Source organism: Orbicella faveolata, unplaced genomic scaffold, assembly GCF_042242905.1.
Source record: "Orbicella faveolata isolate gen_17 unplaced genomic scaffold, um_ofav_v1 contig_25, whole genome shotgun sequence".
NCBI classification, from domain to species: Eukaryota; Metazoa; Cnidaria; class Anthozoa; order Scleractinia; family Merulinidae; genus Orbicella; species Orbicella faveolata.
Genome location: NW_028301553.1, coordinates 25,198,841 through 25,222,902, shown reverse-complemented (window position 1 = coordinate 25,222,902; position 24,062 = coordinate 25,198,841). Strand labels below are relative to the sequence as shown.

Below are 24,062 nucleotides of genomic sequence, written 5' to 3'. Positions count from 1 at the left end.
GCAACGTAGCAATACCCATAGATGACTCAACACATTAAGTGTGTTGTTGTTGTTTAATTGTTCATTTTTCAAGAGGAACGAAAATACATGTTTCAATTTTATGCAAAGTACATTTAAAAACGTTTTAAGATTCTATTGTATTTCATCATCTGTCAGAATGTGAAGACTGTTCTTAACTAGACCTCAACCTTGGGCATAATTTTTAGCACATTTTAAAATTTTACCAAATGAATGTAAGCCTCAAAAAGAACAAGACATCACGTCTTTCATGCAAACTCGACGCACTCGATACAAACGACTCGACACTCGTTATTCCAACACATCCTTGCCTCGGCGTTTAGAATTTCTCAGAAAAAATCTAAGCCTTGTTTCTTGTTAAAAAAAAGTATATTTTAAAACAAACAGACATGACATCCTCTTATTTTATACAGTCCAGAGAGTTTTCAATCTAATCATTTGAGAAGTCTGTCCACGAATTTGAATAATACAACAATTTATACAAAAAATGGGGCATTGCCCGGAATATACTTTTGAAAATGTATGTTGCCGAGTTCACGAAACGTCAAGGTTTAATAGAAAAACACACGACGCGTGAATAAGCACAAGTTCTCTTTCCAGCATTGGTAAGATGCTGAGGCTTGCATTTGGAGTTGCATTTAAGCCTTCCGGCATGCCGCTGGTCACACACAAGGGCTCATCAGGATTAAGACAAAAACAGTTTCAAAAATGAGCATTATCGTCCATCATCGATCTTCACTCTTGTGCCACAGTTGATTTCTTAAGTAGTGTGGTCTACTCTTTGACTGTAAACCTTTTTCTTTCTCAGATCTTTCTTTTTGGATACCACGTTAGCAGTGATCTTTGATTTGGACAAGGATGCATGTTGAACAGTTAAGAGTGTAATTTTGAAGTAGCATAGCACTGCGGTTATTTTGCTAAACTTGACATCACAGTAGCTACGGCGAAGGGACTAAGCACACCGACAAGTTTGGGAAAGGAATGATGATCGAAAGCACAACCACCGGTTTTGTCATTGGTCATCAGCTTTCTTTGGACAGGCTTCGTGGTCTTGATAACCTCATCAATGTTTTTTCGCTCAGGAGATTTGTTCCGACCGTTTGGAATCTGGTCACCAGCTTGCAGAACACGTGACTTGAACGCAGCGTCACTGTTGTTCCCAGTTAAGTCAGTCGTTGTTGGCCGAGTTTCTTTAAAGGTTTTACTTCCGGGTTTGCATCCGGAAGTGTTATCGCCAGAGATGGTAATATCGATGCTTTGCTCCACGCAATCTTGAACAGGTGGCATTGTTATTTCACGTGATTTGCGCACGTTACTTGACTCGTTGATCTTGCATCTCGCCTCCTTGCCGCGATAACCACTGATTCGCGGGCGTTTGTTTTGATGAGCATTCCAAGCTTCATTTTTGTGTTCGATTTTGATTGGTGCCTGATCTTGTTGAATTCCATTTACTTCATCGCTAACGCACGGTCTCTTTTGCTTTTCTTGCGGAAATTTTTCATACTTTGATGTACCTATGGATTTTCTTTTAGCCGGGAAAGAATTAGTTGATCCGAATTCTGAATGTACACCATAAGTGCTCATTGAATCACTGAGGACAGCAGATCCAGTCCTGGGGTGAACCTCCTGATAACCAGACGATGTGAAAGGAGGAGGCTTTTTGCCAAAGCTTTCATCTCCATAAACAAAATACCTTCCCTTCAGTTTTGTGGGCTCCACCTCTTGCTGAACAAAATAACTTTCCGTTGTTTCACAACAGTTAGTAGATAGGTCAAAGTGGTTTCCGTTTTGATAGGCGTGACTGGTACATGGAACTAAATGTTCCAAGCAGACAGGATTCCCAGCGAATCCTTTTTCTACACTTGACGATGGGATGTTTTCTGGGAAGCAGGGCATTTCGCCACATCTTGTATTGCTCCAGCAGTTTGTACTTAAGTCATGGACCGCTGGCACACCAGTTTGATGTCTTTCATCGCAACATGGTGTATCTGTGACATTCGTGACACAAGACGTCTTATGATGACCGGAAGTCATGGTTGTGGTAACTTGTGGGTTGAATGCGCGCAAGAATGAACGTGAAGATGGAACGCGGCAAAAATGGCTGTTCCAATATGCAAATTCTTCTCTGGTCAAGAACGGCCGAAGAAAAAAGTCATCAGGAGTGTTGTAGTTTGTCACTTCCGTTGACGATAAAACCACTACATGTAAATGAAAACAAGTAAATTAAAGGAACAGTTTAGTTCCTGCTTTTCGTTGACTGCTTGAGCAGTGCACAGAAAGTTTCACGGCCATTGTTTTACTGTATAATTGTGTAAATCAATTCTGCAAGGCGGACAATTTTTGTTTTTCATGTCATATGATTTTCGCTAGATTACACATTATCATTGTAACTCAAGTCATGCAGGCCTACTATTTACTTTTATTCACGAAAGAGAAGTTAAACTTTCGTTACGGCATCAGGTAAATTGACTCAGTCAATCAGATCGATCTACTTTCAGTCTTACATTGCTACCATACTGATCTGATGGCATCATCGAAAGCGCCGGGAAAACCACACAATACCTACATGAATGCTGGTAAACAAAGTGGTTTACAGTTGCTTAATTGAGGCTCAAGGTGTTTCAGCGTGATAGACAGAAGCAGCACCGACACGTGTATTCATTCTTCCCCTTTCTTCTTGCTGAAACACTGTGAACCTCAACCAACTCGCGCTGAACGATAACCTATTACCATTTACAACACCAATTGGCATTGTCGCGTTCGCTTTATTTACGCTTTCAGTGGCTGTAAACACAAGCAGTGCAAACAAAAATACTCCTGTAATCTTAATGACTCACAACTTCTTGGTTTCTGGACTGTAGAAGACAAGTGCCCGTCTCCTCCACTAGAACGAACAAATTTTCCACACTGGGAGGTGAAAGGAACGGAATTCCAAGAAGCATCACAACATCTTGGATAACATCTTGAATTACCATCACAGTGCGACTGCGAGAAAGATGTCTCAATTTTGCTCTGAATCATCTTCTGCTTTGTCCTGGAAAGAGAAGTGAACACTTTCAGGACAATATTTATATATGATAAAGAATGGGCGCGTCTTAGGTTTCAATATTAATTCTAATTAAGACCTAATTAACGCAGGACAAAAATCGTCGAGTTAACTGATGCACATTCACGAAACCGTTAAAAAGTACGGGGGTAGGGGTGGGGGGATTATAGAGGTGTTCAACCTCGCATGAATTTTAAAATATGCCTGCATATGACACGCACTAAGATGTTAAGAACCACTAAGAACACAGAGGAATTAAAAGTTTGGAGTCGGGTTATTCGGTCCGCCTCTTGAACACGACTTTCGAAACCTTTAAAGATTTCAACACAAAACATGCGATTCAGTTCAGACCCTGCTCACACAGAATTCATGTCTCTGCAATACTATATTCAGAGGTCTCTCAGTGACATGGCCGAATGGCTTATGCGCGCATTTTAAAAGGGTTTCAAAAACTTTGATGCTAAAATTGCTAATACCTCTGAATGCACGTCTCCGTTATGATTGAATTACGAAGAGAGAAAAAGGTTTTTTTTTTCTTTTCAAAAAGTAAAGCAAAACGTACACTTTTCAGATTCAGACCATACTGCGCACAAACCAAACATTTTTTTCAGTTGACCCAAATGTTCAAACTCTTAACCTATTTTAAACGGCAGCTCACAAACCATACGATTTAGCGTTGTACCTTCCCACTACCCTGGGTGCCAGAGAGTTTTTTTTGTTTTTTTTGGCGAAGCCGCTATCAGTGAACGGCGAAGGGTACCTCGAGTCCCTCAAGCTTATATAAACGGAGTAGTCAAAATCATTAGTTACGCAGACAAACCAGTGCAAAGTTTTTTTTCAGTTTCAGTTTCAGTTTTTTATTATTGCACACTGTTTACAGAAAACAACTTAACATCACATAAGTGGTTTACAATGATACAAAAACAAAAAAAACAAAAAAAACAAAAAATACAAATAGTGGGCACAGGAGAGCCACAGAGAGTAAAGGTGAACCACTCCACTGGACATGTAGGGCTGTCACAGGCAATCATCTCTCCATACTCTCCTTGGCCACAGAAGCAAAACAGATATTTTCTACCTAGGGACGGTTAAATACAAATATCCCCCAATCCCCCACCCTCTTGGGGGTGCGATTTCCCTCAAATCCCTCCTTTTCCCGACTAATCCCTGCCTTGTTCCGGGGGAGTTTACATTGACTCCTGCATAAAAACGCCTCTGATATTTGAATAGCTTACAAGTCAGTTAAGAGTCTTTATTCCATAACGCGCATGATTGACGCAGACATAACAAAGGGGCGCTGTCCGCCAACATAGAACTTATTGCACTGTATCTCAAAATACGCAATTTGTGTCACTCTTTATTTCTCGAAGTGGAAGATTGAAGCTGTTGGGAAGGAGTAATATAGAAATGTATTATGATCTGTCGAGTAAAGTTGTAAAACTTTCTTAAAACCGTGATCTTCTTATCTGGTAATAAATCAGCTCTACTTCGAAATTCTATTGTAGGCAACTGATCTTTGGTCTTGGAGGCATTTCAGACCATTATGTACACAAAAAAGACCCTGTAAATTAATTGTCTACTTACAAAAACTGAACGTGTACGTAAGATAACGCTAGAAAGACGATGTTTTCAGTGTTTCTTGAGCAACGAAAAACACTAGTAATCACCATACCGATTTAGGCACACAGGAAGGAAACTATACCTTCTGATTCTGTTTTGTTTGTGGTTAAGCCCGCTCTTAATGCACACCACTGAGATTGATGCGTGCTCTGACTACGGTCCAGCAGTAGAGCGGAACTGAAAAATGTCACGAGTTAAGAATTCCTGTCCTTGTTTTGTGTGGCTAAGTAGCAACACATTAACATGAGATAACGTTTTTGAGAATTTGTGTCGAGCAGGTGTAATACTAAGATATGTATCAATTAAGGAAGTCAGTTGTAATCGAGTTTTGTCGCTCATGTGGCCGTGCTTTCATGTCGTAAATAAGACTCTGAGGGATAGCGACTGTAGAACTCGGAACGCGCTAAATAACACTAAAAAAACTTCCACCTAATGCTGAGTTAAACGGAAAATCGCCAAGCAAAAGAATCTGATAAAAGCTTTCCTGATTACCTGTCTCAGCTCACGACATTGCTCGTATAAAATTCCGGTGAAATAATCATACCACCGTCCGCCTCATGTTTAACCCCTGATAACACATCACAGTGAGAACACAATAACCGATAACGTCTGGTCTAGTTAATTGATAACGCTGACCTGTCTTCAAATGGTCAGTTGCTCTATCTATGCGAGGTTTGAAAAAATATTAACTTGATAACATGTCCTACCTTTTGCAAGTGTGCGAAACATGTATTGAAGCTTCTGCTGTGAACTTATTTTGAATAAAACAGAACTCACCTTATTAAAATTAAACTTTAACCCCGTATCAGCGACTCACTCAAATATGAATGCTCATTATGCAAATCAGAAACTGGACGAACCGACTTCCAGCCAATAAAGCTATTTATAATTGTGTGAAATCAGTTATAGCATCTTTGAGACACTGCGGTTTTCTTTGTCTGCACCAATCAAAATCTGAGCAGCGCAGTGGGCTTTGTTCACAATTGATTATTTTCTCGACACGATAACGTACGATTTAGATTTTGGTTGGTGAAATCAAACGCGGAACCCACAATAGTAAACACTGACGTAGAAGCGGTAGGGCAGCGTCTGTCATTCTGTTTCCGGTTCAGTTTACTTCCTTGTTCAAAAGAAGGAAAGACAAACGAAAACCTGATATTTTTGTACAGTTCTGGACCAGCTTAGCGTTATTTCAGGCTCGAGGCTGGTTTTTCACTAGTGCATTTAGCATAACCCTTAGCAAAAGCAACAGACTAAGACGCAGTAAGAGGTTAATATGGTAATTAGCACCTTTTTTAAGGAATATTTCGCAACAAAAGGAGCTACTTGAAAACAGCTCACTGCGCCTCCAGTACATTTATGCTTCTGATGTTTATGTGCCAGTTAAAACGAGGATTTACAAGAGTGTGTCTAACAAGTTACGTGTATGGATGCACGGGTGACTTTGGAGAGCACGTTCAAGTCGAGCCATAAGTCATGCTCGAACGGAGGTTTTTAGCACTGAGTAACTCTTGATGGTTCAGGACCCTGCAAGACAGAGATTCCCCCGTGAGAAACAAGAAGAAAGCTCTGCTCGCAACCGCTCCATTGTTTATTTAGCCGCCGTCCACAACCAGGGACGAACAAAGTGAAAATACTGGTTTTTGACCAGAATTAGCCCGCTTATAACTTTCGTAGACAGATAGGATTAAAAACGCTATCCGTCCGCAATATCTGCTTCCCTGTGGTTGGCTACAAAGTTACAATCGGCAACAATGCACTGACACCGGTTCACCACGTAATCACGTGCGCATCCTATTCAAAATTTTTCTCCATAAATAAACTAGCAATCTTTGGTCTTTTGCTGTTTGTACAGTCCCGGAAACTACTGCTATACATTAATTCACAATAACAAGCTATTCGAATTCATCGTCAAAAGAGCATGATGTGAGGGTTGCCAGTAGGCAGGTTATTAAGCTTAAGTTTTTCAAATTGTTGCAGGGCAGTCTCTTTGTCTGCAGCAAATTAACTTGCAGTCTTGTGGAGTTGCGGTTTGTGGAGCACGCTCCACAGGTATGGTTCAAGCTCAGTATGTGAGCGTCATAAAAGCGAAATGCAGAGCTACGCTCCGTATAATTAATTTGGTTGAACTCTAACTTATACTGTGCGCTCACTTTGGTCTAATTCGTCCTTTTCTTTGTCGCTAGGTACTTCGTAGAACTTTATGAAATTTCTGTAGTTTCTCTAATAAAATAGAAGAGTGGAAAACTCGGTGTAATAATAATAATAATAATAATAATAATAATAATAATAATAATAACAATAATAATAATAATCATAATCATAATCATTGACAAGAGAGACAAGAGCTGTCAGATTATAGATGTGGCAATTCCAGAGGATAATGGGGTGAGAGAGAAGGAAGATGAAAAAGTTGAAAAGTATCAAGATCTAGCAAGAGAAGTTCGAAAAATGTGGGGTGTGAGGACAAAGGTTATTCCAGTGGTAGTGGGAGCATTGGGATCAATACCACTGAGATTGAAGGACAATCTGAGAGCCATTGAGGTGGGCATTCCTGTTGGACTGATCCAGAGATGTGCATTGCTGTGGTCAGCAAGAATTCTTAGAAAGGTGCTGGAGATGTAGAAAGAAGAGAAAAAGCAAACAAGGGGTGTTTCTTGGCTTCCCTAGGCAACTTGTTGTTGCCCGGAGCCAATGACGAAACCACCTTCAATATCATCAATAGCTGTGCCAATCTTTAATAATAATAATAATAATAATAATAATAATAATAATAATAACAATACTACTACTATTACTACTACTACTACTACTACTACTACTACTACTACTACTACTACAAACAATACTAATAATAATAAGCCTAAGATCTGGAAACGCTACGTAGATGATACACCCTGGATCGGGATAGAGTTGACGTCTTCCTGCAACACCTGAACAGTCAACAACCATCAATCCGTTTCACTATGGAGATCGAGAATAACAGCAAGATCCCCTTTCTCGACAAGTCAGTTTATAGAGAACCTGATGGCCGCCTTACCACCAGTGTCTACGGGAAACCAACACATACTGATCAGTACCTAGCGTATGATTCACACCACCCTCAGTCAGTAAAGTGCGGTATTGTGAAGTGTCTGTACGACCGGGCTAAACATCTCGTGACCAAACCATCAGTAATCGCTGGAGAGAAGAAACATCTGTCATCTGTACTTTTTTCTAACGGATATCCCTCTTCTTTTGTACAGAAGATCACAAAGGCGCGAGCAACCCCAAGAAGAGAGCCTGTCGCGGAATTTAAATCCATCGCCGTTTTACCATATGTCCAAGGAGTTTCGGAGTCTCTCCGCCGCTGCCTAGAACAGCAAGGCATTCGCACCGTCTTTAAGTCCGAAAAGACACTTCGGTCACACTTAGTGCGACCAAAGGACACCGTCAGCCCGGCTAAACAAGATGGTGTTGTCTACAGGATTCCCTGTGAGTGCAGCAAAGTCTACATCGGGGAAACAGGGAGATCTATGCAGGAGAGGATCAAAGAACACGACAGGGATATACGACTCGCCCGTACCCAGACCTCCGCCGTTTCTGAACACACCCACGAGACCGGCCACTATCCTATCTGGAATGATGTCAAGTTTATTGATCGAGATCCTCACTGGTACACACGTAGGGTCAAGGAAGCTATTCACATAACACTTCACCCTAATAACATCAACAGGGAGAGTGGAATTGAAATTCCTGAAGCATGGATACCCACGATCAAGAAACACAACAAGAGGAGAACGGTACAACAGCGGACCACTGAGGGAACAGCTACTCGCCGGAACAATGGAACAATCGGAGGATCGAAATGCACCAATCACAGCCGACCTTTGTGATATAAATGATACCGTGCAATCAGTCGACCTTATCGCCTGATGAAGACTATCAGTAAGCAGTCGAAACGTCGCGATCTACATCTCAAGTGACTACATCGTGAGACAAACGATAATACGCTTTAATAATAATAATAATAATAATAATAATAACAAGTATGATCAAATGCGCCTGAAAAACAGACCAAATTATGTTAATTAACACTAAAAGTATTAATTTTTTAGTACGATAAATGAATAATAAAAATCTAGTAAAAAGACTATTTATGTAATTCTCCATGCCACAATTAAAGTACTTTATTCACAAAAACTGAAAATAACTAAAAATTGATTGTGTGACACAACACAACGCGGCGATATGTTGTCGGTTTGCGCATGCCTGATAGGAAATGGAGAGGTTGTGACCAGCTCCCACCGAGCAAAAAGAGAAGGAAATTTTTGTCTCGCAGGGTACTTGATGGTCAAGTTCTCTGTTAACTTTTGTTTGTCTGTTTTCTTTATGTAAGTGCTCCGCTTCTGTTGTCTTTGTGAAGTCTAGTGGGCCAGCCGGGGGAGGGGGCCCTCACATTAGATGAAGACTTACAGGATAAACAATCTGATCTGATGATGCTTTGGGGTAGCCATTTTGAATCATAGTGCGAGGCCAGGAATCGACAAAAGCTGGGAAACCGCACGGAGTTTTAAGAAAATGACAAGTCACTTCATTATTTTCGGTGCACGATCGGGATCAGATGCTCCGAAAATTTCCGAATATCCTCGGCTCTCATACTATGTAAATTTTCCGCTCCATACCTTGCACTGGATGACCATTGATTTACTGAATTGAAAATGGCCGCCGCGAAAAGGAAGACACGCCGATAATAATGAAGATCATGAGCTCGAGATTTCTATGAGGTGCACCTCATTTCTTCAGGATATTGAGTTACGCATGATGGACTTCCCCAATGAACATAAACAATTCCAGTGTTTGCTTTCTGCTACCGCTACCCAAACTGGCACTCTTGGAGAAATGCTGAATGAAGAACAGAGTGGAACAATTGTTCCTTTGCCACCGGTCAAGAGGATTGCTTTAAATGATGATGATCATTCCAAACTTACAGAAATGTATAAAAGTTTGCTTCCCAACTGTGAGGTAGTTTCTACTCAAAGACTCTGTGACCGCTTTTCAAGAGTTCAAATCAGTGGTGCAATATACAGATGTTCAAGGAATTATGGTGTTTTAGCTAAATGGTTTAACGGGGAGTGTAGGCCAGGAAAAGTTTGCAGATTCCTTACCAATGATGTGGTTGTAAAGCAAGGCCAAGGCAAAAGGCAGAAACTTACTTTTGTGCTCGCTGAGGTTGATTGGTTCAAGGCCCATCCTGAAAGGAACTGGTTTCCGGACCCCCTTGAAGTATGGTGTACTGATTTTGAAAGTCATTCAGAAATGCCTTTCATTCTAGCACAAAGAATTCACAGTCAATGTTTGACAGTTCAGTACAAAGTTAAATTTAATTATGGAAGAGAAAAGGTCGTTGTTACCATTCCATTGATTGGAAGATATATCTTATGAACTTAACACACAAATTCAGGAACTTAATGTATTACAGTCAAAAATTGACTGGAGCAAATCCTGAAAGGAACTGAAATTATAATTATTGGGAGAATATCACAAAAAGCTAAGGTTAAGACTTTCTTTTTAGGCAAGCTTTTTACATGTACTAATAGTTGTTGTCAGTTTTTAATCATATTTAATATATATTCAGTTGTACTGTTTATAATTTTATTATGATGTCACAGACTGTTTAAAGCAGAGTACACTGTACATAAATGGACACATCGATTGATAAAATAAAGTTGCTCTTACATTGTATAATTATTCATTTCAGTGATTGTGTTTACCTTTTTAGTACATCACTTCTTTGTTATAACAATAATTACATGTGAGGTTCAGAATATTCAGTGAAGTTATGAGGATTGATAAATTTCTCAAAAGAGGGAAAGGTAAACTTGAAAAATTGAAACAATCCTTGTAAGTTCATTATGTCCTAACCTACGTGTACATGTAGTCCTCCTAACTGTCAGTTTCTAAATGCATTGATTAAATGAAAAGAATTATTTTGAACCAACTAAGCGTGAAGCGTGCGACTGGAACACGAGACTCATGCGAAGTATGAAACGTGTTCATGTTTGAATACTGAGGCATATGTGAGGTTGTAAGGTATTCTAAAGGACACACTTCAAGTCTTCTGTGGTGTTCGACTGGAACACAAGACTCATGCGAAGTATGAAACGTGTTCACGTTTGAATACTGAGGCATACGTGAGGTTTTAAGGTAGTCTTAACGACACACTTCAAGTGTTCCGTGGTGTTCGACTGGGACACGAGACTCATGCGAAGTATGAAACGTGTTCACGTTTGAATACTGAGGCATACGTGAGGTTTTAAGGTATTCTTAACGACACACTTCAAGTGTTCCGTGGTGTTCGACTGGGACACGAGACTCGTGCGAAGTATGAAACGTGTTCACGTTTGAATACTGAGGCATACGTGAGGTTTTAAGGTATTCTTAACGACACACTTCAAGTGTTCCGTGGTGTTCGACTGGGACACGAGACTCGTGCGAAGTATGAAACGTGTTCACGTTTGAATACTGAGGCGTGAGGTTTTAAGGTATTCTTAACGACACACTTCAAGTGTTCCGTGGTGTTCGACTGGGACACGAGACTCGTGCGAAGTATGAAACGTGTTCACGTTTGAATACTGAGGCGTGAGGTTTTAAGGTATTCTTAACGACACACTTCAAGTGTTCCGTGGTGTTCGACTGGGACACGAGACTCGTGCGAAGTATGAAACGTGTTCACGTTTGAATACTGAGGCATACGTGAGGTTTTAAGGTATTCTAAACGACACACTTCAAGTGTTCCGTGGTGTTCGACTGGGACACGAGACTCGTGCGAAGTATGAAACGTGTTCACGTTTGAATACTGAGGCGTGAGGTTTTAAGGTATTCTTAACGACACACTTCAAGTGTTCCGTGGTGTTCGACTGGGACACGAGACTCGTGCGAAGTATCAAACGTGTTCACGTTTGAATACTGAGGCATACGTGAGGTTTCAAGGTATTCTTAACGACACACTTCAAGTGTTCCGTGGTGTTTGACTGGGACACGAGACTCGTGCGAAGTATCAAACGTGTTCACGTTTGAATACTGAGGCATATACGTGAGGTTTTAAGGTATTCTAAACGACACACTTAAAGTGTTCCGTGGTGTTCGACTGGGACACGAGACTCGTGCGAAGTATGAAACGTGTTCATGTTTGAATACTAAGGCATACGTGAGGTTTTAAGGTATTCTAAACGACACACTTCAAGTGTTCTGTGGTGTTCGACTGGGACACGAGACTCGTGCGAAGTATGAAACGTGTTCATGTTTGAATACTAAGGCATACGTGAGGTTTTAAGGTATTCTAAACGACACACTTCAAGTGTTCTGTGGTGTTCGACTGGGACACGAGACTCGTGCGAAGTATCAAACGTGTTCATGTTTGAATACTAAGGCATACGTGAGGTTTTAAGGTATTCTAAACGACACACTTAAAGTGTTCCGTGGTGTTCGACTGGGACACAAGACTCATGCGAAGTATGAAACGTGTTCATGTTTGAATACTAAGGCATACGTGAGGTTTTAAGGTATTCTTAACGACACACTTCAAGTGTTCTGTGGTGTTCGACTGGGACACGAGACTCGTGCGAAGTATCAAACGTGTTCATGTTTGAATACTGAGGCATACGTGAGGTTTTAAGGTATTCTAAACGACACACTTAAAGTGTTCTGTGGTGTTCGACTGGGACACAAGACTCGTGCGAAGTATGAAACGTGTTCATGTTTGAATACTAAGGCATACGTGAGGTTTTAAGGTATTCTAAACGACACACTCCAAGCCCTCATCATTTTTTTTTTCAATAACTTTAAGTCGACTTTGTCAGTGAACCTCCTTTTTTTAGTCTTTTCAGGAATCTAACCGTGTAGTTCTTTATTAACTCTCTACATCTTCCGGTTCAGGACGGGAATGCTCGCATTACACACCAAACTTCGGCTACGAATGGACAAGATACGCTTCGACGATCTGTATATTGCTTCTCCATAATCAGTCGCTTTGGCATCATTTAAACAACGTAAGAATAAAAACTAACTGAAGCGGTAGTCAATCGGTACGTAATCCGTTAATAGAATCTCATTCGGAGGACTAAAATAAACACGGAAGAAGAATCATGCGAGCTGAAGTAAGACCAACCAGGGACAATTGATTAATTAAAAATAAACACGCGTGAGAAAACCTGGAAACAAGGGACTTGTTCAAACACGCGTGTAGCGCCTCGTTTATAAATGCTAGGCTTCATCAATACACCGAATTTTACACCTTCTGTCACAGCATCGTGTCCTCTTTTTGTCAGGGTGAAAATTTGTTCACAACTTCCGGTTGGCTTTCAAAATCGCACCAGCAGTCCATTTCCTTGTGGCTACCTTTGCGTGACGCGTTGTTTCAGCTGTCACACCGACTGCTTACGAACTTATCTGTGTATCGTTGCCGTTGCCACAGCTTCAGGTTACTCTTGCCAATCTGCAATTTAACTTCAAAGGTAAAAGCTCATTTGAACCATCAAACGCTGTTTAGAGGGATCCGGAAGAAAACAAAGCCTAGAAACCTCGTTCGCAAACCGTCACGCAACGCTTCTCTCGTTCCTAGTGCACTGTTTTCGTGGCCCAAACAGCGGCTGAGAAGTTGACTAGCGCCATCTCAATTTGGGGGTCCGATATCACCAAATTGGTAGAGCGATACAAAATCAAGATGACCAGTATGATAATCGGCTTTTTATTAGGCTATTTTCTAACAGTTTGGATAACTCTATTTGTAAAATGATCATGTATATATTTTTCTCTCTCATGTATCACTTAAGTTTCCGTAGTGTAGTGGTTATCACGTCCGCCTAACACGCGGAAGGTCGCCGGTTCGAGCCCGGCCGGAAACATATGATTTCTTTATTTTCTTTTTTGTTTCAAATCCTTTTCTTTTGGTTTATCTACTTTATCTCTTTTTTCCTTTTGTTTGTTTGTTTTTTTGTTCAGACACAAGCTGGCAAAGAAATAGAAAATAATGAAAATATTGCTCCTACTCTGATAAATATATATTAGACTACATTTGCAGATTTCATTCCAAATTAAATGACCAGTTAAGTAACCGCTGGAAGAGGCTTACATGGACGCTGACATGACGAACTTCAGCCTGGTAAGGGGACTGTCATTTCGTTGCGATTACCTAACGAGTTTTGACCTTGCGCTTCGCAGCTGCCATCTTGTTTTCAGTGAAACTTTTGATCCGATTGACCGGGGTGAAAAATGTTCGTTTTATAAAACACCGTAAACCAGCGAAACGAATAGTATCAGATATGCAACTTTTGGCCAAATTTACGTCGTGAAAATGAACATTAGACATTTATTTACCACCAATTTTTAACCCTTTTAAAGACTTACCCCTCACCCTCAAAATATATTCTCAGTATGGTCCGACAACCTCAACCCAAGTTATCACTGAAAAAGGAAATTTGATGGTCAGAAAGGCCATCCGCAGATTTTGATTTTGATGACAAAGTATCCGAAGCAGAACAAAATTTCCCGAACAATTTTCATAACGCAGGGCGGGTTTTCGTATCGGTGCAGCCTCCGAGTTCAGAATGATCTAAGAAAAATAAATCAAAAGCACTTACAATTTATTAAAGAGTTTAGAGTGCATAAACTTTATGTAATCCTCGTGCTTTGACCTTTTTCTTCAGTACCGCACATGAGTTTTGCAAAGTTTAGAACACTTGCCTTCTGGCGGCCTTCAATGAAAGGAAAGCAATTAGCATAGACCGAAGGAAATTTAAAATTTCCTTCGGTCTTTCCTTTCGGGTTTTCCTTTCTGGCTGGCTGGTTTCCATATGATCGTTACGACCTTTACGATCGCTATATAATCGCCGCCATCGTTGCAATCGCTCCAAAGACAAACTTAGCGAATCTCAACGACTAACAGTTGCCATAAGTATTGCCACGATCGCCACAGAATAATAATAATAAACAAACAAACAAACAAACAATGCCCGAGAGGACCTGGGTCAAACAACGAATATAGTCGATCCCGACGACATTACTACGATCACGGTCAAGAGAGAATCGAAGACTCAACGATTGCTGAAGAGTTCAATGTTTCCACTTGTATTGGTGGCAACGATCGCTGGACCTTTTTTCCAGCTCACGGCGATTGTAGCGATCATATCTTTCATATGAGAACCAGTCTTATTAAGAGACTCAGGAGTACGGTGAAAATCTGTGTTTCGGCAATAAAATTATAGGCGGAACACAACTATAACGGATAATCGCTCGTATATCCGAATTTACAATCATATGGAATTATCAGATTATAGTAATTTATAGTGGTTCTTTGTGTTTACATTTTTAACAATAACTGTCTGTCTAAAGTCCAATCTTTGCTAACCTTGTCGCCAGTAGTTCTCGGCCAGGTGGATTTAGTCCAAAGTCCAAGGTCCAAACTGTGCGCCAGCTGTGCCCTAGCACGTGTGTCGACTGTAGCTAATCGTATTCCTTTGAAAATTGCAATGTTAAAACATATAAAAAGAAACCCAATATTAAATATGGAACGACGTTTCCGACAGAAGTAATTGAAAATCTCTGTCAGGCTAGTTCTGGCTAATATAATTGAATGCAGTTTTTTTTTTTCGAAAAAGATAGCTGTCTGTCTGAATCGTATGAAAATTAAAGAATTAAGAAGCGTAAAAAGTATGGGTTTTGATATTCTGGAGTCCTATACAAACTAAGAAACATTATTGCTGATACTTTATTGTTTGTTATGTTTTCGGGGCTAAATTAGCGGGATGGCAAACAGATGTTTTGCGGCCCCGTTGCCGAATAGTGCTAGGAAGTTGAGAGTTTTTGGGAGCAGCACTGAAAACCTCAATATTGCATTCATGGTTACTAAACAGGGAAACATATGTTTCGGAAGCTTGTGTCCGGGAAGCAAAAATGTTTTTGACCTGAGGCAAAAACATTTTCTTATTTCAGCGCCGGCAAAATTTGTTTCCGCAACAGGCCTTGCGGCTAAACTTGGAGACATTTGCCTCCGCAACAATGCTTTTTATTTTAAAATTATAATAAACTGCCGTCTAGTCCGTCTGTGATATTGAGTTCACAGTTTGCCACTTGCCTGTAGGCGCTGCGGAGGCGCATAAAGTCCATGCTGAAAGTTATAGCGTTATATCCGACCTTTTCAGCTCAGTTAGTTACTTCGAATACTAGCTCACTTGGGAAACAAGAGCCTGAACATAGTTAATAACAGCTGTTCTTTTCAATAGAGCACTTGCGGACGGGTCCCATTGTGTTGCACTGAAGTCTGTGTCGCTATTCACGTTTTAGAGGGTTTTTGTTTTTCGCGAGAACTAAAGAAGCCCTGCATGTAAGTTTTCAAAGCATACGCCTTGACGCTGAATTACCGCTCGGCGAATAGATTCAGAGACTAGTACGTAGAATTTAAAAACTTCCATATTTTCAACTATAGAAATGAATTACATCAATTTCTTGACTTTCGTGTCAGACCAACGCTCCGTTTTTCATTTTTATTCAGGTTCGATTTCATTCCGGGAACAACTTGGATGCTTCGATTCATCAGGCTATCTTCGACAGTTGTCAAAAGGTATGTCCAACGTAGGCTTGAAGAATGATGCATTAATACTCTCCCTACGGTTGTATTGGTTGCCTTATAAATATTTGTCCGAATGGCTAGTCGAATATTCAGATGACTGTATCAAGTGGCCACCAGTGATGCATGCGACTGACAGCTGTCCGTTTGTAAGTCACTTATTTCAGTTGATGAGACGGTAGAAGCCGTTGTGTCACAGTTTTGTCACAAAATCGAAGTATTTTGCTTCTACTCTTGTCAACGTTGTATCTGTAATATATGTTTGTCTAATCTTCATGATCAGTAATGTAAATTTATCGAAGAGCTGGGTCAAAACACACTCCCATCACGAACAAAGACACACTGCACCGAAATGTGCTACGAATAGTTTCTTTATATAGCCGAGGTCGATCACGTGAACACGTGTTTAGGAAGTGACAGCAAGTAAGACAGATGCATTTCTTAATGAATCATTGTTTTCCAAGCACATTTGTTTGGACAAAGACTTTCCTGGGTAAACAATTCTTATTACATGCATAATATTACGGATCAATTCTTTTTCGTGTTCAGCCCTCACCGCCGTCAGCCTTAAAGCGAGGACCGCCGTGCAATCAAAGGCCAACACAACCGCCTGCCAGCGTTCGGACCCTACAGTCCATCAAGAAACTGTTATTTCTATATAAAGAAATGATTTCAGTGGAAAGCCGTTTGGTATTTGTGCCTTCCGTGAAAGCTTAAGCAATCTATTTTAATTAAGCCGCTGAAGCACGAGGGCTTTGCGAGCATTGCTTGTCATATTTTAAAATCTAAGTGATGATCAAATGCGGTTAAGAGAAGTGGTTAAGATGAAACGGAAGATCAGAGAGAGAAACTAAAATTCGACAAAGGATTGCGAGGCGAAAACAGAGGTGAGTACAGTAGTACATGCAGGTGCCAGTGATCAAGTGAACCGCCGCTATAAAAATCGACGACATCGGCCGCCTTATAATAAAATTTCAAGTCAAAATCCAGCAAAGTGATTAAGTGCAACAATAAACAAAGGGGCAAATTGATCAAAACAAACCGAGTGGTTTTACGTTCCAAAGAAGGAAACTGAACTGTGTTTGTTGTTAGCGATAGTTCAACTTGAGCTTAAATGATTTGATTTTTAAATTGACTTCTCTCCAGTGTCAAATCCCATATGGTCTAGTGGTTAGGATCCGGCGCTCTCACCGCCGTGGCCCGGGTTCGATTCCCGGTGTGGGAACGACTATTTTTCTTTTTCTGCAATTTTTTGTTTTCCTTTTTTGTTATTGTTTTGAATTTTTTTTTCCCTTCAGTTTCTTCATAATAGCTATTAAAAATGACGTCTAAAGAATCAGTCCACGGTTTCGAATAATAATGAATTAACAAGTATACGTGCATGGTCCATTGGTGCAATCGAACGCAATCAAACTTCGATAGATTCGATGTTAGATGTCGAAGTTGGAATACATCTCAATGGGAGTTACACGGAGGAAAACGTGCGTGCTTTAAGGAATGTTCCCTTTCTAAGGTTTCTCGAGGTATTGCAGACTCCACTATCTCCACGAAAGCCTTATCACGGTCTTGAGCCATCTTGACGGGTCAAAGCGCGTCAGAAATTGTTGATCCAATGCCTAAAATCGATTTCTGAACAACCTAGGACTAGCAAAGTTAAGATACTAGACAAAGGATTGCATTACCCAAATTTGAGGGATGTAGCTGTGTTAGAAAGCGTGCAGTCGCGTATGTAATTTTCCCTACATTTGTATAGATATTTTTGTTTTCGAAAACGAACAACGAGCCGCCATTTTGAAAATCGTCGAGGAGAAGGCCCTGGAGACGAGGTTGGGCCACGCAGCTATAAATGCGTTCAGTACGGCTCGTTTGCGTTCACACCAAAACTTTTGTTGATTGCGGAAGCCAATTATGTTTTCCGGGAGACAAAAAAAGCACGTTTCTGAAGTTTTTGAAATATTAAGCTTCCGTGACAAATATTTCCTTGTTTAATTTGGGCGCCAAGGAAACAATTTGGACAACAATCCTGGTTTCCTTGTTTGCGGGCATTTCTTTAAAGTCAAGTCGGTGATTCACTCTTGGAAAACGCAGAAAGCGAAAACTCACTAAAATTGCTTCATATCAACACAAAAAGTGGTTAGACAACAAACAATACACAGTGGAAGTAAGATAAGCCATTTTTATGAAGAGCTTTCTATTATTTCTACCTCCTAAAACTGATCTTAAATATTCTCATGAAAAGTTAAGATGTCTTTGCTGTGACCTCTATCACGCAAGATGCTCATCCCTCACAGCTTGCAATTAGAGTCGAAGCAAGGGAATAGTTTATTTTTGCTCCTAGCACAGTGGAAATTACATTTTCGCTGATGTTAGGTGTATTTGCAGGATGGTTTCCTCTCTAAATATGACCTTTACTTAGTTGGAGGTACTTCGAGTGTTTTAGGATGAGTTGTTTTTTCTTTGAAATAGGATATAAGTGAGACATAATCTTTTCAGAAAGCCAAGTTTGTGAAGTACGTTTTCGGAACATATCACAACTTTTGGGATTTACTTACAACAATGAAACTGCAAACGCTCCTTTCGAGACAGATCTTTAATACAACGACTAAGAACTTTTTGGTTAATCGACGAGGCTTCAAAGGAAATTAAAAAAGAAATCTAATGATCGTTTTTCGACTTTTTTTTTTTAAACAGAATCGATGCTTAGACGATTTTTCTGAGATCTTCACTTCAACTTCTGTCTCCGCTACGCTGTAGAACAGGCATTTGTTATAATTGGTACATACTTGCAAGAGAGTTGAGAGAGGACTGGCGACCATCACGAGAAAATGCAAACACACCGAAATAAAGAGATTACTTCCACTTTATTTCCAAGTAACATTGTTAAAAATGAAGAAACCATTTCTATGTACGCCGTGAAGCGGGAAAATGTTCCGACAGAGTGTCATCTTGCATCGTCTCCAGGGAAACGCCCCTTGATTGACAGCCGACATGAGATGACCACGCCCTACATGAAGCGCACCAAACAAGAAGATGAATCATGTTTCTGGGAGGATAAAGAAAGTATTTTGCTTTCGAGCAAAACAAGTCTCCAGAGTATCGTCAGTGAAGTGGCTCATTCGTTTGAAAACAATGCGGATATTTACGAGAATATTTCAGCCTCTCAGAGAAGCAAAAAATCTTGCTTGAACAACGTGAATAGGACTTTTTCAACTGAAAAAGACACCGTTGTTTTCCAACATAAAGACGGGGAACCAAAACGCTCTCCTCAAATTGCTGAAGACGTAAATGAAGTCGCAACTGAGCGCGAGAGTCATAAAGCATCGATGCGTTCTGTCGATAAAGGCAAGAGGGAAATATCAGTGCTCTCAATTGCAGACCAAGTTCAAGCTGAAACGACAAAGCCGATTCTAAGGACTATAAAGAGTTCAGACTCTGGAAAAAGCGACGGTTTTGCGTATGATCACAACTTCTTCCCGAAACTTGTCGGTGTTCACTCGATTTCATTACCACTGTCAAGTTCGACAGAAACAGATTTCCAAAGGAAACCTCAATGTTCTCGTCAGCGTCAAAACATCAATGACTACGTTAATGTAGGAGAAGCTGTTGATGCGTATGAAGTGAAACCGTGTGCTTCGTCGCGAGCAGATCAGATTCCTGGAGACTCCCGCAGCCAGTCTCCTTCAAATTCCCAGTCTGAAAAAGAGTACGATCTTTTATTTACCTTTAAGCAAGACGATGGCAAAAACGATATGTTTCTTGTGATAAAAGATGAAGTTTTCTCCGTGAAGCGTTTCGACCATAAAGGAGAATCGTACTTGGTTCACACCGACAATAAGGGAAAGACTTCGATTTTAGCTAGGGCTCCAGAGGAAAGAAAGAGTGGATCACAAGATAGTGGAAGCAAAAGCGAAGCCACTAGACAAAGGGTCTCAACTAATCGAACCAGATCCACCAATGTTTCAACAATCGTTTCTGAACCATCAAGACAAACTTCTCTTCAAAGAACCACTTCGCATCAACCTGTACCTCCATCCGTTAGTAGCCGAACATTACAGAACAGTTATGCCCGGATAGCTGACATAAATGCTCAAGAGACCGCGCCTGCAACTTGCGGTCAGCATCAACTTGCATACGATGACACACGAATGCTTAGACGCCTCCTCTCAAATGCGGAACAGAGAACAGAACCATCCGGGTCGAGGCCACTGTTATCTGCTTGTCAGCAGCGTTTTCTCTCTCAGGCACGAGCTGATACACATCAAGTCATTACTAACGATTTACTCCAAAATTCAACTGCTCTTGCCATCAGCGCTCCTACCCAGGCTTCCACAGTTCTAAACACCTCCTCGAACATTTTGCGCCATCAACATTTGATCGCGAATCAAGATTTAGCGGCGAAAAATCAACCAATGCATAATTCAGCTAATGAGTTCAGTCAACAACGACATACGAACACCACGGTACCGGGACCATACAGTGGATATAATACAGTTAGTTCTGGTAAGCAACGTTATCACCGTGAAGAAATTATCGAGGTAGATAACTACAATAAACCTACATTTGCCGGTCTTTCTAGCAGAGACGCATCGGAAGCAAACGAGAACCGAATTGAACAGAGAAGGGAATTGATGAGGTACATCACACATCAATTGGGGTCAAGTGGAAACCAGGTCCCTTCAGCGAGCAATTCCTCGGAGCTTGTAAACTTAGTTACCAAAGGACGTGAGGTAGGGAGACAACCTTACAGGGAGAATGTTACAAAGGGGACTGGTTCAAGCAGCAGCAGATATCGAGAGATGGCAGGACCTCGGCAACATCAAGATAATGGCGCTTCTTTGTCACCAAGACATACTGAAGGGCACAGCACTAGCAGCAAAAGTGTTTGCAGTGGAGCAGGTACCAATATAGGTGTCTGCGATGTTGGACAAAAATATCACCCACGTCAAAGGGTGGATCAAAACAGCGTTGATTTGCACTCACAGCCTCACTCTGACGTGCCACATCTAAACGTTGACCATTTGCAAGAAGGTTTACAGTCAAAGAGCGAAACTGAAGGCAATAGTAAAATATTGCAAATAATCGAATCGTGGAAACGGCGCCGGCAACCGTTCTCTTCGAACAATACCTTTCGGCAGCTAAGAGAGCTTTTAACCAGAGTTGACGGTTCAGCGGATTCCTCTCAAAATACTCATTCTTCGATAAGAGAGGGAGCTTTGAACAAACATTCCCAAGTGAGGCATCCTTCAACTGTTGCAAGTGCCACTCCAGTAATTTCACAAATATCCTATGGCGTCATCGGTCGGTCGACAGACGGAGAGAATGTCACACCAAAGAGAACTGCGACAGCATTAGTTATCGATCAGCGGCATTCCGTTTACGTCGATGCGACTGATTCAGTCATAGACGAAAGGAGGACGCCAGGAAATACTGGTCAGCAGTTTTCAAGCACCGGAAACACGGTTTCCGGTCGTTCATATCAGTCAGGAAATGTTGCAACTTCGTTTCCAGTTTCTTCAGATTCTACAGTCAGTGGTTGGCTGCAGGGGACTGGGCGACCAGTAAACAGTAATATTACTTCCGGTCAGCAACCAAATTTTTCCAGCAAGTTGCCACAGAACCCGGCAGCATTTTCGGATCAACGATTTTTCAACCTCGAGATGCTACCGAGAAAAACTGCTCCAAAAGTTGACAAACGATGTGTTGCAAACAATACTTTAAGTCCAGTAAATTCTCCTATAATTCCCGCCCAAACAATTCGTTCACCTCACGAAAGGAGTTTCGTAAACTCGTTCGTTAGTGGCCAGCAGAGTTGCTTTAATAAAGTGCCAGTCCAAAGCAATCCAAAATTTGCCAGCCCTAACGAGGCTACCAAACCATGCGAGGTTCCTAGCTATGGGCTAAGCGATGTTGCTGGGCCAAGCGAGGCTGCTAAGCTCTGCCAGTACGTTAAGCCATGCGAGGCTGCAACAACCAATGGCAAAACTGGAACAGTCAATGTTGTTGAAATAATAGATTCACCTCCTGCACAAGATTCTGTACCTAGCCCTCCAAATAACGAAAACGACTCGTGCAAGATCGTCAGTGGTCAGCGGAGTTGTATTAACGAAGTGCCATCAAGCAGCACTGCACAAGATACCAAGCTCTGTCATGTTGACAGAAATGAAACTGACGATGTAGTTGAAATAACTAGCGCACCTTTGAAAGGAGATTCCATCGATCACGTGACAGAAAACAAAGACAATTTGAATTCACAGTCAGGAGAAGATGAACAAACTCGGATTAACGCATTAAGGGCTGAACTTATGAGGAAAATTCAGAACACGGACGACAGAATTGCGCAAGAAAATATCGACTGGAAGAAGAAATATCTTAACAGACTTAAAATAGCGCTCACCAAGAAGCTGGCTAAACTTCCTGGTGTGATTGACGTCACAGTTATTGATGACGACTGATGGCTATGTTAAATCAGTTTTTAGAAAGGTTGTCCTAGAAAAGCGTACGCGACAATGCCGAAAGGTATACTGGGTATTGACCGTTCGCCTTACCCGAAAGTCACGATGAAGAGAAAATCACAAACCTCCTACTGAAACACCGGCAACTTCGATCAAACAAGTGTAAGCTAAAGCTATCCATTACTTTTCGGTAATGTCGCGTTCGCTTTTATTTTACCCTTTTTAAGGCTAACGTTCTTGAAACAGCTGAAACACAGTAATAATCACATATGCAGTATAACGTGGAGCCCCGCATAACGACTATTAGCCGTCAATACGACCACTTTACTACTACGCCCATTTTTGGCCCTACGAATACACTTCAGCAGACTTTTCCTTATTTTACGAACTTTTTATGATCTCGATCCCCTTCCCCCGCCTTTTAAATACAATCACCGTTATAGGACCCAAAGGTTGTTGTTTGAACGAGGCTCCATGTTCAGTGTGCTTAAAAGAAGAGATAGGACTCCTTGCTTTCCCAACTATGGCTGAGAGAATTCGCCCTGTGCGTGCTGTGTTTCAGGGCAAGTAAAAGCGCAGAGCGCCCGTGTGCGATTCTGTATGTAAAGTATCTTCCATCTAGTTTGAAATCGACACCGGCTCACAGTAACGACGAATAAACCTGCGTATGTAATATTATCACAAGGAGAGCAAGTGGTTTTCTCTAAAACAAATAAATACCATTATGATGTGTTGTAACCCTAGATACGACACATTTTTTGTGTTGCACATCGTTACCTCCTCCACCCCTCCGCGAAGCAAGACTTACTTACTTAGGCCCATCGCACCAGGTGGAGCATACTGAAGCCATCGACAACCCCTCGCCAGCGAACTCGAACTTGGGCTTTTCGTTCAGCTTCTTTCCAGTTGTATCCTATCAGCTTCAGTTCTGCATCAGTGTCCCATCGCCAGCCGTTTCTGGGGCGTCCCCTCTTTCTCTTTCCTTGGGATGTTGCCGGGTGATGTTGTTTGGTGCTTTCCGCAGGGTGTGGCCAATCCAGCCCCATTTTCTTCTCAAAATCTGTTCACCTACCGGTTGTTGTTTCCCTCTCTGCCAAAGCTCCTCATTGCGAATTCTCCGGCTCAGGCCACTAAAAATGTTAAAAATGCGTCTTAGGCAACTATTTATCTCTATCGCTCTCCTTCCACTGTGACTCAGTAAATTTTCTTTGATGGTGTTGATCCTCATGACCTTTGGTTTACCGCTATCAATCTTCAGTCCTGTTTTTTTTTTTATGCTGCTGTCAGACCAGTGGCCTTGCCTTAAGCTTGCATCTGTTCA

General features: G+C 41.2%; 2 protein-coding genes, 2 non-coding genes and 1 pseudogene across 5 annotated transcripts; 4 read left to right on the top strand and 1 right to left on the bottom strand.

Moving 5' to 3' along the window:
• Positions 1–39: 39 nt before the first annotated feature.
• On the bottom strand, positions 40–5,446 carry LOC110067598 (uncharacterized). The gene is made up of 3 exons (XM_089293886.1): positions 5,392–5,446; positions 2,856–3,052; positions 40–2,216 (listed from the first exon to the last, which is right to left on the bottom strand). The coding sequence occupies exons 2-3, from the start codon at positions 3,037–3,039 to the stop codon at positions 928–930; spliced, it is 1,473 nt and encodes a 490-aa protein (XP_089150012.1). The 5' UTR covers positions 3,040–3,052; positions 5,392–5,446; the 3' UTR covers positions 40–927.
• A 3,535-nt stretch (positions 5,447–8,981) lies between these two features.
• Positions 8,982–10,739, top strand: LOC149109637 (uncharacterized; annotated as a pseudogene).
• A 2,757-nt stretch (positions 10,740–13,496) lies between these two features.
• Positions 13,497–13,569, top strand: Trnav-aac (transfer RNA valine (anticodon AAC)). Its single transcript has one exon. It is a non-coding gene; the product is annotated as a tRNA-Val (tRNA).
• A 2,642-nt stretch (positions 13,570–16,211) lies between these two features.
• On the top strand, positions 16,212–23,479 carry LOC110067518 (uncharacterized). 2 transcript variants are annotated; one of them, XM_089294129.1, is made up of 2 exons: positions 16,212–16,283; positions 18,981–23,479. In XM_089294129.1, the coding sequence occupies exon 2, from the start codon at positions 19,115–19,117 to the stop codon at positions 22,739–22,741; it is 3,627 nt and encodes a 1,208-aa protein (XP_089150255.1). In that variant the 5' UTR covers positions 16,212–16,283; positions 18,981–19,114; the 3' UTR covers positions 22,742–23,479. The 2 variants fall into 2 exon arrangements, with proteins under 2 accessions (XP_089150255.1, XP_020630520.2); XM_020774861.2 differs by lacking the exon at positions 16,212–16,283 and adding an exon at positions 16,299–17,176.
• Trnae-cuc (transfer RNA glutamic acid (anticodon CUC)) lies at positions 17,443–17,514 on the top strand. The gene has a single exon. It is a non-coding gene; the product is annotated as a tRNA-Glu (tRNA).
• Positions 23,480–24,062: the final 583 nt, after the last annotated feature.

What these genes read in the sequence shown, in the direction of transcription:
- LOC110067598 (XM_089293886.1), bottom strand. Translation starts at nt 3,039, where the DNA reads ATGATTCAGAGCAAAATTGAGACATCTTTCTCGCAGTCGCACTGTGAT. An exon ending in AGTCCAGAAACCAAGAAGTT is followed by an intron (nt 2,217 to 2,855) that starts GTGAGTCATTAA and finishes ATTTACATGTAG; the next exon opens with TGGTTTTATCGTCAACGGAA.
- LOC110067518 (XM_089294129.1), top strand. Translation starts at nt 19,115, where the DNA reads ATGCAAACACACCGAAATAAAGAGATTACTTCCACTTTATTTCCAAGT.